This window comes from Syngnathus floridae, chromosome 9 (genome assembly GCF_059516105.1).
Source record: "Syngnathus floridae isolate MCC-2025c chromosome 9, RoL_Sflo_1.0, whole genome shotgun sequence".
Classification (NCBI taxonomy): Eukaryota; Metazoa; Chordata; class Actinopteri; order Syngnathiformes; family Syngnathidae; genus Syngnathus; species Syngnathus floridae.
The window spans coordinates 7238808-7253446 of NC_142421.1; the positions used below are offsets into that span (position 1 = coordinate 7238808).

General features: G+C 39.5%; 1 protein-coding gene across 1 annotated transcript in view; it reads left to right on the forward strand.

Moving 5' to 3' along the window:
• The window catches only part of eys (EGF-like photoreceptor maintenance factor), a 103928-nt gene that overhangs the window by 37881 nt on the left and 51408 nt on the right, over positions 1–14639 (forward strand). The window contains exons 25-31 of the mRNA XM_088385080.1: positions 522–781; positions 5888–5984; positions 6263–6370; positions 7865–8007; positions 12190–12361; positions 12614–12692; positions 13255–13445. Of these exons, the coding sequence (XP_088241206.1) occupies positions 522–781; positions 5888–5984; positions 6263–6370; positions 7865–8007; positions 12190–12361; positions 12614–12692; positions 13255–13445 (1050 nt within the window). The remainder of the gene's footprint in view (positions 1–521; positions 782–5887; positions 5985–6262; positions 6371–7864; positions 8008–12189; positions 12362–12613; positions 12693–13254; positions 13446–14639) is intronic.

A 14639-nucleotide genomic window follows, 5' to 3' on the forward strand; every position in this document is an offset into this window, starting at 1 on the left:
TTTTCTCCAAAGAATGTGTGACTCATTTGAGTCTAACTGCTCCAGCAGAAAAAAACAAAGGGATTGAAGAAAATGTGTTTTAGTACTCACTGCCACCAAGTGGAATGTTCCCCCGTTGCTTCAGTGGTGCCGACCCAAAGTGCACACATGCACTCCCGTTTTTGTCGCTGTCCTGAAATCTACTACAGTGATTAGAGCAGCCTGGCTCAGGTGCTAGAGTGGTTGTCTCACATTTGGAAGGTTGCAGGTTCGATCCCTAGTGACTTGCAGGAGCCCTTTGTGCACCTGCAAAGTAAAAAAGACGCTTTCAGAAATCTGTTTAAGATAGAAGATTAAGATGTCTGAATAAATTGAAACTACTTCACCCCAAATAGAGGCCTTTTTTTCCTCTCAAGAAACAAGAGATGGTGACTGTAATTAATTTGGTATAATTGATATCTTCATACACCACAATCACATAACACGAGATAAGCAAAAAGAATGAAAAATGAACTGACCCATTTTTGCTACGTCTCTCTAAGGTGTATATGCGCACCGGGCTGGACAGGTGCGGAGTGCTCTGAGGAAGTCAATGAGTGTGAATCTGGACCTTGTCTAAATGGAGCTCGGTGTCAGGAGGCACATGTAACTGGGGATTTCTCGTGCACCTGCCCCCCCTTTCTCAGCGGCCCATTGTGCAACCAGCCTTATGACCCATGTGATCCACTCCACAATCCCTGCCTACACAACTCCACCTGCCTAACACGCTCCGATGGAACGGCCGTCTGCACATGCCCAGCTGGTGAGTGCGTACATGGCCTTATCTGCGCACTGATTTTTTTTGGGGGGGAGTGGGACTAATCTAGTGTAACTACACTAATAGCTTATTCCATTTCAGCAGCCAGGGTACTTTTAAGTACAGGCAAGCTTCCAATTGAGCTGTATTTTAGGATGCAGAAAGTCAAGTTTTTTTTCTTTGCTCCCATCAAAAACACTGAAATCCATAATAACCCTGAAAACATCATTTTGATGCCGTTTGGTAAAAGATATATGCAGTAAAACACTGCATCAATTATGACCCCACGATCTAATTCAAATTCGGGGTTCATTTTGTTGTTATTTCAAACACGCATAAATGAAATTCTAGTACTAAGTTATGCACACTGTGAATATAAAAGACTGACTTGAATACTAATGATTTATGAATAGATGGCTAAATTGATATTTAGAGAAAGAAAGAACACTTCACGACGCCTTGGAAATCTGTAAAGTCACTGTCTCTGGATTATATTATGTCAAGCAATCTCCTGTATGTGTATGAAATTTGTGAAGTTGGATTCAATAGCTGCCTGTTTTGACTCACAAAATAAGTTTTCCCCACTGAAAAGTTTGTCGGAACAGCTGTAGAACAAAACTAAAGCTGCTGCCACAATTTCACCTCACCCCACCCAACCATATGGTCATAATTTGCATTCATTTGTATATTTTACCATATTTTAAAACATTTTTTCCCAAAAATGTTTGTGTGGTGGGCTGTTTGGTGAGTACAAATATTTGTTGTTGGTTTTTGTAGCCCAGATTTATTGCAATAAATTTGTAGACTGCGTGAAACAGCCAGTTTCAGCACCACCTGTCAGGCAGCAAGCAGTTGATGCTAATGAGATTGAGACACATTTTGGTTAAACTCCTATTTTAAATTATTCTCAATTTAAGAATGTCGATTTTAAATTAAATCAGATTTAATAACCAAGTATGTTGAGGGTTACCTCTCGAGAGGTTTTAGATGCCACTTAAGGAATTGTTGAGCATTCAACTGCTTTAAAGCACCACTATTGCTGTTCTGTGCCTAATGGCGCTATCAGTGCAAAAAGGGAGCGATGTTTCCAGATATAAATAGAACCGTCGGCTTGGTTTATGAAGTTTCCTTGGAGAGGAATAAGAAATTAGGTAGTTGCTGCATACATTACACCAAGAACTTTACGTGGGCTTACTCATTTTCACTTCACAAAAGTATGATGACTCACTCCTTTATTTTTCAACATACAATTGGCCCACGTAGCTCCTACTTGTTGCATATTTTTCCCCCCATAATCCAAAGTAGACAAATAATATTCTGATTCAATGGTATCACAATACTTTGGTGCTACGTTTTTAAATCATTGTGTGATTCAATGCTCTTAAAATGGCCCTTTAACATTCAACAATTGTATGTTGTCATCAACCTAACCATCCATCTACAGTTTTAAACATAACCTCCTAACAACTCTGAACTTCTATACTACAATATATCATTTCACAATCAATATGTATCTATATAAATAATTTAAATAAAACACATATTCACTTGTGAAACTGATGCTTGTCTGTGTAAGCTTACCGTTCCAATTATATATATATATACTGCACTGAAAGTCCCAGAAAATCTAAGATGTTTCTCGTATGACTGAATCACCTCTGAGCCATTGGCCAGAAGTCACAAGTCACAGTGCCTGTTCAGCACAGATGTTCTCTTTTGCTGTTAATGAGGGAACGTCTTCAGAGAGGTGCAGACCCCAAGAGGAGAACAAACTGAAAAAGCTCCGTGAGGCCAAAGGTCAGGTTGAGGGTTAGTGGACAATGAATGCAATAAATGAAGTAACAGGAATAGCTTCTGACAGCACAGATTAGTACACCTTCACACTTAAACTATTAAGGCATTTCTGACCTTGCTTATTTTTGTGCATGTTTGACGTACCCTCGAGTCGAGAAATTACTGTCCATTTAATAAATAATGAGAAGAATCCCCCCTGTTGTTATCACCTAAAATGTGAAAGATCATCTTGCAGTTCCTAATAAAAGTACTTTGCGCATGCTGATCTCCTGCACGGACTCCAGCGAGTCTGTTATGCTTCTTGTAGAGCAGTGTTCACCCCCACAATGGCGCAAACACCAATGTCTAAATGTGTACAAAAATAGAAAAGGAAAGGCAACTTCAGCCATGCACACGGACTGCTAGTTTTGCACCAGGCACAAAAAAAGAGCCCATAGTGAGTGCCACCCATCGGTTTGGTACAGTTTCAGAATGCTAATAACGCTTCATCACTGAGGGCAAAGGGTGTTTTGTTCTTTCACAGTTTTTAGCTTTGAGACCTTTGTTTCATATCTAGACAACGGCTACATGGAAAAAGCAAATTCCTGGGATCAGTCATTCTACTCATAAAAATTCATCATCGTTAGTGGCGTGTATCATGTTGGAGTTTAACCTCTGAGCCCTTCACAGCAGGTTTCTAATAGAGCAGCAACTCCAGCCTTGTTTCACTGTGGTTTCACTGCATAGCAGGATACTTGTCCCCAGCAATCCCCTTTTTGCCTGCTCATTGTATGGTTTTCCACTTTCATGCATAAATTTGCTGTCAGGACTTTTGACTGCTGTTGAAAGAGCCTTCAGTCGATGTACAGCTCAGTGTGTTGAACCAATCGCAAGGCTTCAGGGGACCAGTGTGCGCCAAATCACCAACGTGCATGCAAACATCTCATAAAGCCTATGTTGGTGGAAGCTCAGGGCAGAAGCCTGAGTCATCTGCACTTGTATTCAGCCAGAAGACTTTCATTTGGAGAAAAACAGCTTGGCTTTTCAAGATTAAAGTTAATAGAGAAAAATAAAATTAGTAGGCCAAAGTGTTTTCAAAATGGCATTTTAAAATGTTGAAAACTCTAAACTGAATTAAAAGCTACACATGTGAAATAAATACATTACTGTTGAACAATAATTTTAAATACGTTCCTACGCGGTGACATAAACTGAATTTCGGTGTAAGTATACCTTAGGATACCTTTACGACGCTTACGACGCAAAACCGCTTAGGTCGATAAAAGGCTTTAAATGTATGAGATGTGTGTTGTAAATTCAAAACAGCGTAACTCCAGACGGTCGTAAACCGAGGACCCCCTGTATATTTAAGGATAAGCATTTTAAAAAACAGCTTAAAAATTATAATTTCAATTTGTAGAATGACTATTGTTCACAAAAATATGTAATATGTATTATTATTTATGATTAAACTTTGAAGCCCCACAGCTTTTCCCCATGATAAATTTTCTTACTGACAAAGGAAACACATGCAACCGCAGCCCGTTAAAAGCATGAAAATGGCTTTACCAAGTGAAGAGGCAACAATGAAAACTCTGCGGTAAGTCAGTTATTAAATGTAGTTCCGCTCAACAGAAGACTTGAAGGGAAAGAAAAACGTCAGGGGGCAATGTGAGCATTGTTCAAGTTCGAGTGTTGAAATCCGCACCGCTGTGACGACAGGGTTCATGACTTGGTTTGTGAATGTGGAAAGATAGACTTATTAATTGATATATACAGTGATGAATATTTGAATCAAGTCACGTAATGGACCATGTGTATTAGTAATGAACAGTTATATATTGCATGTCATGAACTTTTTTTGCTCAGCACCTTTTACACTCAACTGACAGCGAATCTGATAAGGAGACCATAAGGACAAATGTAGCAGTCCGGACCAAATTCACAGTCTTAAAATGAAGACATCAGTCATATTTCAATTGAAACGCCCATCAAACTTAGCTCACTGTCCACCTGGGATTACCCTCAATTTCTTTTTCCTGTGAGACATTCAATGACAGTGGCAGCCATCTCATAGCGGCGCTGCAACCATATGATGAAATGACTTTGCGAGCTTGTGCCCGTGCTATCTCTCAGTGCTCTGTCAAAGAGAAGCCTCCAGTCAGTGCTTAGTGGCACAAGATGCATTACATTGCGGTGACATTCCAAATAGCCCCCCGAGGTGTTCCACCATTGCTGTGACTGACAGGCCAGGTTGGGAAACCTTTGCCGTCCCATAATTCACTGGATGCTCCATGCTCCCTGTGCTCTCACATTCTTACGTCCCAAGATATACAAAGCTGTGACTTGTCACTGCATAGCATCACACTAGTGTATTTCAATATATTCACCGACTACGTCACTATATAAGGAATATATAGTCTGAGAGCCATTATATTTTTGGCTCGGGTCCACATTATATACACGTGTATTTATAGAGGTGTGTGTATGAATATATATTGCTCAGAAAATAATCTACTAATGTGTTGGCAATCATTTAATTGCAGCCACTCCTCCAAAATGAAAGAACGGTCGGTTACAGCATAACATAGAAGAACAGAAGCTTTTATTATATTTTTGTTCTTTTAAAAGGTTATTTTGGCAAATGTTGTGCATGGGGACCTGCACATTAGTCAGCAAGGTCAAAAAACATGTTTTAAGTGTTTCCTTTTCAGAGCTCAAATCAATGAGATAAAAGTGTACTCCAAATAAAGCTATTCAGACATCCATAAAGTCATTGGAATCCTTAAAATAACAAAAAAGACAATATGCACACCTATGTCTGAAAATCGCGGGGCACATAAAATGATGTGGCAGACCGCATCTGGCCCCCGGGCCTTGAGTTTGACATTAGAGGCTCCAAAGCCTCTTCGAAAGTCCTATCAAACGTCCATGTTGATCTGCTTAGCCACCCGGCCCTCAACCCCCTTATGAAGGAGGGCAAAAGAGCTCATGGGGTTTAGCTTCTCCTTCTTGAAGAACTTAACAAGAGGTCCCCATGCTTACTCCCCTTCTTCCTACACAGACATATGCAAAGAATGGCACACATAGACGCACACCTCCCAAACCCCAAACCACTAACCCTCAAACCAATCTGTCCATGGCACTGAAGTATTATTAGACTTACATGCTCTCTGAGGGGAAACAGTGAGTGCTGAGAGCTGGAAGATGAGAAATGCTACTGGGGCTACTAGTTCCATTAAAATGACGTTCACCAGGGCCTTGGTTATCATCGACCCTGACGTTTTCAGCAGTGTGGGCGGGCTTACTGATCCATGACCGTCTCTTCTGATTTTCAAGGATTTGAAGGAAGCCGTTGTGAAACTGACACCAATGAGTGCAGCTCTAATCCTTGCCAAGACCACGGCGACTGTATGGACCAGGTTAATGGCTACAGGTGACTGGTCTCAGTTCCTACATAAGCACTTTATTGAATATTTTAGGAGAACTTTACATTATTGTGTTTAGAGTGCACGGATGCTTCGTCAAATCTGTTTAGCCTAATTGACAAAACATCATCAACCATTAGTACTGCTTAGAATTCCATATCTCAACTATACATAATGCGTGCAATCACCAAAACGCATTCAATCACTTCTCGATTTATTAGAATAGAATCAAAAAACACCCCTGTATAGGTATTTAACAGCAGTATTTATTTTTTTCATTTTCCAGCTGTGTTTGCAAAAAGGGATTTTCCGGCCTTCACTGTGAGCAAGACATAAATATGTGCTCCTCGCGGCCTTGCCTCAACGGTGGCACCTGTCAAGACCTACTGAACAAGTGAGACTAAAAAGCAAGTTAGAATTGAGAATGGTATTTTATTTTCAAATGCGTGTTCCTCTTTATAGTTTGGCAAAATGCATATCCTCTGAGCTGCTCTCCAGAAGATGGAGGCTGGATTCAGCTGGAAAACATCATGTGTCTCAATTCATCATCCAGCCCAGCACTAGGGATGCTTCTCTCTGGTGTGCTTAATGGGAGCCCCTGGGCTTGTGGGCTTGCCTAGTCGGACAGATGGATAGAAAAGTCCCAGGGCCAATTTGAGTCCTAAATGGTTTGTCTCCAGTTTGGCTCCCGTCATGATTTGGCTCCCGTGTGACCCGGCCTTGTTCAATACGGTGCTGGCTATATTGCACAGTCCGGTGTATTTTAACCTTACTGCCCACTACAGCAACAAAACAACGCACTTGCCATTATCTTCATCCCCCTGACCTGACAAGTTGAACACTGAGATGATGTGTCTATCTCTTGAGTGTGCCCCAAAGTGTTTTTCCACATCTGCACACATTCACAGTCTCCTCTTATCATGCAGCATTCACTGGGAAATACTAAATCATTATCAACGGATGCGGTTTTGTTTTATAAGAAGCTCAAAAGCAGCGTTGGCGGGCAGGCGGCAAAGCAAGAGCGTGTTAATTATGATCAGAGTTTGGTCCCTGACCAGTCGAGCCTTTTAGGGCTTTCATAATTAGAAGATGCAGTGCTTTTGTACCACATGACAAAAAGAGTCTTGCATATCGCCAAAATTGGTTTTAATCTCGTTAATTTGATGATAACCAATGACACCTTACTTTTGTTTTGTTATCAACCATAAATAGGGAAGATGTTTCCTCAGAGACGTGAGGTCAGAAGATATTAGAGGCAATGACAGTTGGGGCGAGGGATTTGAATGGAGTAAAGTGCATTATCAGACTCATTAGGCTATTCCCTTCAGTAATAAGTCATCAACCATAATTCAAAGTGAGTTGCACCGTGGGAGATTTAATTGCTGCTATATTGTTCCTGTTGGAGAAAGATGTCGGTCAGACTCATGATGAAAAATTGCTCTTAATTTCAAAGATTCTCAAACTATTCAAACAGTTGTATCAATATTATGATGTCTCCTACTCAGTAATTATTGCAGCATAATTAGTATACATATATAGGAATAGGTTGCCGTCAATATATGGCTTACTACAATTTAGTAGCAACATTTACGGCTGAGTTTGTCTTATCTTTATAGCATTTCAAAACGAAAAAAAAAATGTAGAAATATCTTAAATTATCTGTTTAAATTCTTTTGAGGGTGTCGTGATGGTCAACACCTCCATTGTTGTGTAAAATGAACATGGAAACAAATAAATGTGAATTACAATGATACATTTGAAAATATCTTAGTTCAAATTATCCTCCAAATATGTGAAGTTTGCCGTAACAATAACACGATTCTGACAGCAGGTTCCTCTTTTTCATTCTTTCACTTTCATGATTGTGTGATATTTTTCTGTCCTACAGGTCCTGCAGTTGCCCTTCTGGATATTTCGGAACACTCTGTGACCTGAGTGGGAACGAGTGTCAAGTTTCACCTTGCCTACAGGGGGGCACCTGCATCAACAAGCCAGGGGGCTTTGAATGTGTCTGTCACCATGGATACTCAGGTACGTCTTCTTCCCCCTAGTGGCACAAAGATCAATAGAAGAGCCTAAAAAGCTTATCAGGGTTGATGCGGACCAGAGCACCGACACAGATGTGGTTTTGTGTGAAAACTGCTTCCCAACAAATTCTTTTAATTGGCGTCCCTGCCCATGCCAGATGCTGTGGTTGCCTTTTAGCAAAGCTAACTAGATGAACATTCACCTATTTGGTCTGAAGTGAAACTTATCACTGTCACTTAGTTGCTTTTATTTTATTACGTCAGCTTCCTTAGTCTCAGAATGAATTCTGTAGTTGCTTTACTTCAATCCATTCGTCTTATTTTCCAGCCAGGCAGATATTGAGCTATTTTAGCGCACGGCCAAGTGCACGCGCGTGCGTGTGATTTTGCACTAAAGCCGATTCCTGTCATCTTCTGGGAAGATTAATTTCATTTGTCTTCCACACTGTATCATCAATTTATCCTTCCTCAATTGAGAGGGGGGAGAAATCTCTAAGGTATTGTGACTCTGGAGAGCACAACCTGCCATGCATGGCCCAATTCCCACTGAAGCAGCTTTTATTATTAGGCCTGCACACACTATAGTACAAGTCATTACTTTTTCTGATACTCTAAGCTCATGTGAGGAAACAGGACTCCCCTAGAGAGCAAGCGGCCATAGGATGCAGTCTGACTTGGCTCAAACCTACTGGAATTCTTAAAAGTATTTGTGCTATAACTTTCCACCGCAGCACAAGAACTATCTGATATAACTTTTTGGAGAAGGCCTGTTTCAAATTGATTTGAATGTTATTCTGTTTTGAAAGTGTCAACTCCTTTTTGGATGAAATTGTTAACTTTGTGTGTGACATATTATTTGTTACTGGCATCAGCAAATCAATAGCCATTTTTCTCTTTTTGCATATTGAATGCCAGAATCAATTTAGGATCCACCAGTTGATGGTGCTTACTAATAAATCAGTATAGTCTATATTTGTTAGCTTGTATGGATGTGATTACACAATAATGACAGTTCGTTTCCACCTGCATTGGGTTCCGTATCGGATTTTATTAGTGTTGCTGGCCAGTCAGTGAGAATGCGCATCTTTATTTTAGACTTTGACATTCTGTCTGATCAGGTTGTTCATTATCTCAATTACCTTTTTTTCAACATTCTTTAAATAGGATTACAAAATATTGCTTTTCAACACGCTTTAAAGAACCCAGATACTGAGCGATGTTTATTTCAAGACATAACATTTTATAGGGTGAATCGCATAGTTATTAACTGGCTTCTTTAGCTTCTAACAACCTCCACCAAACAGAATGGAATGTAAATGTGCTGTATACGGGAAAGCTTCTACGGTATCTAATTTTGGAGTTGTTAATTACAATGTCTAACCAACAGCTTGTCACTGAAGACATTTGACTGCTGTTGAGGATAAGCGGTTCAGATAATGGATGATTACAATTCACCACAAAGTATACTGAACAATTAGAGAGAGAGCCCAGGAGCAAAGAAGAAGAAGAAGCATATTGTTGCATTACAGGTGCAACATTCTGAGGCATGCTTTCAGTAATTGCCTCAGTATATGCTCTCACCTAATCACATAATTATGCATGACTACAGTTTGTGCTGTTCTATACATTACTTTGCCTTTGTGCCATATTGACATGCACTATAAAAATGTTAATCTCACTCTAAGACAGCCCAGGCAGCTGCTTGAATCGCACTTGTCGGATCATTAATGAGGATGTTTTGCTTTTAAGTCTCCCGGCATGTATTGTTTAACTATACATGGAAGCCGTGTTCGGTCCTGAGGTCAGGAGTCATTATAGTGACGTGCATATGAATCACAGTTTCAGCTGTTGTCGTTTGTCGCCTTCTGTTTTTTCTTCTTCACTGGTCATTAAGGAGCATGTTCCCTTGAGTGATAGTACGGTGCAATCAGCACATTGTTGCCGTTTCCTCGGTCAGCACATTGTCGGATGATGATGATGTTGCAGTGAGGCTTCAGTGAATTTGCTCTGCTGGATGAACATGACAATAAAAATGTGTCATCAGTTCAGGCTTTTATACCAAGTGTCTGCAGTTTTCTATTGGGTTACAAATATGAACATTTTTTTAATCTTTTGTCTAAAATTGTATGTCGCTTATTGTATTTTTTTATTTCAATACAGAACAGACTCATACAGGTGTCGGCTGTTTACTCCATGTAAAAGCTTTTTGGACAATAAGCCAGATTCTGACTCTTACTTTGTCATTTCTTAATTCGAAAATATCTACAAGCTTTCTATAAAGGATTATGTTTCCTGTTTTCTCAGAGTAGTCTTTTGGCCAGAAAGCAAGATGTTTAGTCTGGTTTTATAAAAGCGATTAGTCAAATTCAGTCGGCAGGTTTTTGCTCAACGTGGCTTGGGCTATTCAATTTAAGTATTACAAAAAAATCCAATACTACTTGAATTCTTGCCACAGGCAGTTCTTCATTCGTCAGTTTTTGGGCAGCTACCATACTACATGTTAAATAACCAGCTCTCTGAATAAACCTGATTCATTAAGGGAATAAACAGGGATTATGTTTTTCAGGGACGAGACAATGAGACTGGAAGAATAACTTTACAGCAAAAGCTGCATTTCCTATATTTTAATTTGCTATCGAATACGTACAATACTCCATCAACGGTTTGGCTCATTTAATTAATGATTTTTTTTTTTTTACACAGCCATCCTCTTTATTTTGTTTGCATATTCTGCGATGGGAATTTTAAAGGTAAAAAAATTAAATTAAATGAAAGTCTAAAACCTCCAGTGTTGTGTAGAGTCTCTGCTTTATGCCTAATTCACTTGCTGATGTTTGTGTGGAAGCTGGCTGATTAAAGTTAATGCTGGCAAGAAACTAAAGGATGTTTCTCCGTATGATAACTAATGAGGTGTCAAACTGACTCATGAGAGTTAATGATTTTGCTTGCAGCAAAAAAAAAAAAAATTCTCATGAAGCATTAAAGTATTTTTTTACAGTAGTAGAATGTTAAGTGAGCACGAGAGAATTTGTGGTTAAGAGAAAAGGCTACAAGTGACCCCTGACATCATCTTATTATATGTACCTAGCCATTAAATTCAGTTTAGATCAGTTCAGTGCAGTTACCCCCCAAAAAACATTTCATTAATAAACCATCTATCCCTGGGCATATTTGAAAGAAAAGAAGACATTTTTTTTACCACAGGAAAGGGCAGTTACCACAGGATTTTTAATGAAAGAAAAAAAGAGAGAGACATCAATAGTTAAACGAAAAAGGCCCAATATGCAATGTGACCCGCGTCTTTTAGATCTATTGAAAATAATGAATGAGCCTGACAAAGCAGTTTACTGCATCAATGGGATATACAGCTCAACAGATAATCATTACATAGCTTGACAAGGGTATTTTGTATACAACCCATCAGCAGCATTAAAGGAGAAAGCTGCAGTGTTGTTATCCCCACCCCCCACTCCCTGCCAAAAAAGAAAATTGGTTGCAATTTCATATGGATGTTATACGTAGTTATATTCCCAACGGGGTTGATCCATAAATAAATACCCCCTTGAATCTCATACCACTCGATCTCTAAGAATGAGGGAGGATGGATTTTTTTGTCTATGCCGATGTTTGACCTTACCATCCCGATGTAGCAGCAGGAGTCGAGGTGCATCCGATCAGACCAAGCAATCTTCTTTCAATTTTCTATTGTCAAATGTTCTTCTTTCACTCTTGCATTGTTATATGTGCGTGAGTTTGGACACTGTCCTTTCCTACTATGAACACAGAGCGGCAGGAGGTCATGTGTCCTGCTGCTTTTTTTTTTTTTTACTTGGTTCAAATTATTGTTCCTTCACACATGTTCTAGATAGATTTCCTTGTCCAGTCCGGTCATTTTCATCTGACCTTCACCATCGATTTTGCCAAGAGGACTTTCATTCCCTGAATCTTTTTTTTTTTTTTTTTCAACTTTAATAAACCCCACACATACTTCTGAGTGAAATTTGTCACTGGCTATCAATTAACAACGTACACTGACATTGTATGATTATGAGTATGAAGAGTTTAACTTCCACTTGTAACCTAAATTCTCAAAACCCAAAACGTGTGTATTTGTTTTCTTCAATCACTAAATGACTACCCCTCCTGTTAAGTTGTACTGTTTAAAGAAGTGTGCTTCATTTCCTAGGGGCATGGTGTGAAGTTAACATTGACGACTGCATTTCAAAGCTGTGCCAAAATGGTGGGAGATGTATTGATGAAGCCGATCGATATCACTGTGTGTGCCCCGACGGCTTCTTTGGCCCCGACTGTGAGACCAACATTGATGAATGCTTGTCGGCACCTTGTTTTCAAGGGAGGTAAGTATTTATCACACTCCCATTTAAATGGGAAATGCTGTAGATAAGGAGGAACTATGATGGAATTACTTTGAATTAAAGCCCCTCCACTCTGTCATGATGAATTTCAGGTTGTCAAATTGTATGTTTCTCAACATGTGTTTTGTGCAACAATAGAGCTGCTCTAAAAGAAGCGTTCTATTTAATGTCAACTCTCATCAGTTTTTGCTACTTAAATCAATCCCGCTCCCCCACTGTTCCGGCCCACCTTAGCTGTCATGATGGAATTGCTTCCTACACGTGTCTTTGTGAGGCGGGATGGAGCGGCAGCAGATGTGAAACAAACATTGATGTGAGTAGAGTTTAATGATTAAACCTGCTGAATGTTCTGGAAGAAGAACTTTGTAGTCTTTGCATAGTCTCTGGTGTCACTAACTTTATCGACTCTCCTACAAGATAATAGGACTGAAGCACCACGATCATGCAAACATTGCGCAAATACCTGATTAGAGTAAATGGCTGAGCCGAATGCTTAATTGATCCAAACACAACACAGCTTCAGCTGTGCTTCGAAGATAAGGCATTAGGTTTCTTAAAAGGTGTCTTTGAACATTTAGTTTAAGCTGTTCTGATTGCCTGTTGGTGGTCTATAATAGCGGTGGACCAGCCCGGACACCTTTCGTGTTGCGTTAACTGGGGCATTAGTGATAGGATTGTTGTTCACAATTGTGTGTAGTGTTGCCAAATTGTATTTAAAACAGAGTCTATCATTTGTACTGAACATCGATATAGGAAGCACTTGGGAGTGAACATATACAGAGGTATTGCTTACTGCCTTTGCTTGAGATAATGTTCTGTAATGTTGTACTTTTGTGACCCATAACAAATTACATTTGATGTATATTTATTCACAGGACTGTACTACCAATCCCTGTTTGAATGGAGGGTCGTGTGTTGATCTGATTGATAAACATTCATGCATTTGTCAGGATGGTTACACAGGAAAAGCCTGTGAGTTTGACATGGACGCATGCAAAGAATTTGCAAAATTGTGTTCTCAAGGAGCTTCGTGCATTGATGGTAAAGAACTCAACTTTACTTGCAGGTGAGTTAATAGAGCTGATATGTTTTAACTCGTATATTTATGACCAGATGACCAACATATTTAACGCAATAATGGCCATTAGCAAAGATGAAGAATTGTAATAGCTGTCTTTATTCTTTATTCGGATTTATTGGACTTAGAGCTGTCCTTGCACAGTTCAGCCTGTCGCCAATTAGAAATACATTTTGAGTAGCGCCGCAGTGTGTGTGTTCATCATGCAAGCCCCCCCATACACAATTCTTCGGGTAGGCTGCAATTAAGCTACTCGTAGCTATTTAATTGCAGGCTTTCTGTCCTTGAAGTGATGACGCGCATCTAAATACGTGTTGTACATATGTGGTAAGAGTGTGCAGAAGGACTCTGCATGTCCCTCGATGTCCCACAGTCAATTGCTTTGTCTGACCTTGTGCTGCTATGCTGTGTCACACTTTAATGTATCCAGGACAACCTGGACTTAAAAAAAGGCCACTGCTCTCATACAATATTGATTTAGTGGACTGTATTTTTATATTCGCTTCAAGGTGAGTTTATTGGAGTACACGTATGTTACAGTTACAGTTAAGGCTTGTGAGGATTGGAATTTACAAATAAATGTGTAGTCACACACAACCAATCTATAGGCACATACTCATGAATCTAATCATACCCAATATAAGAGCTGAATGTGTAAATTTGAGAAAGAAAAAAAAAGTTCAGGAGTATTCCCTGAATAATAATTCACAGAATAAAAAAGCTGACAAAAAAGGTTTTGGGGTCGAAACCATAAAGAATGCATTTACAAAGTACACTATAGCCGATGCAGCCACATTTTTCGTTTCCAGATTTGCTTTCAAAGTAACAGAAAATTAAATTCTCTTATGCAATATGTTTTAGCTGCGCAAGATGATTGAAGTGATGCACATTCTGGTGTGCACCTGCCCAACAAATGGCCTCTGTTGTGCATCTATGCTCGACTCGGAGGTTACGCATGAAAAACTTGCTCATTAACTGTGGCTGCTGTTATACATGATGAATTGAAAAATATCTTACACAGCTCACTACACAACACAAGCACACAAATAATTCAAAGTCAACTGCGAAAAAAAAATGTTATAGAGAGTGCTGTTTGTTATTGTTGTCTTGGGGTCATACAGTGGGTTCTCACTAAAGCCATACTGTTTTTTTTATGTATCGTCAAGTTCTTGTCCATTAGAA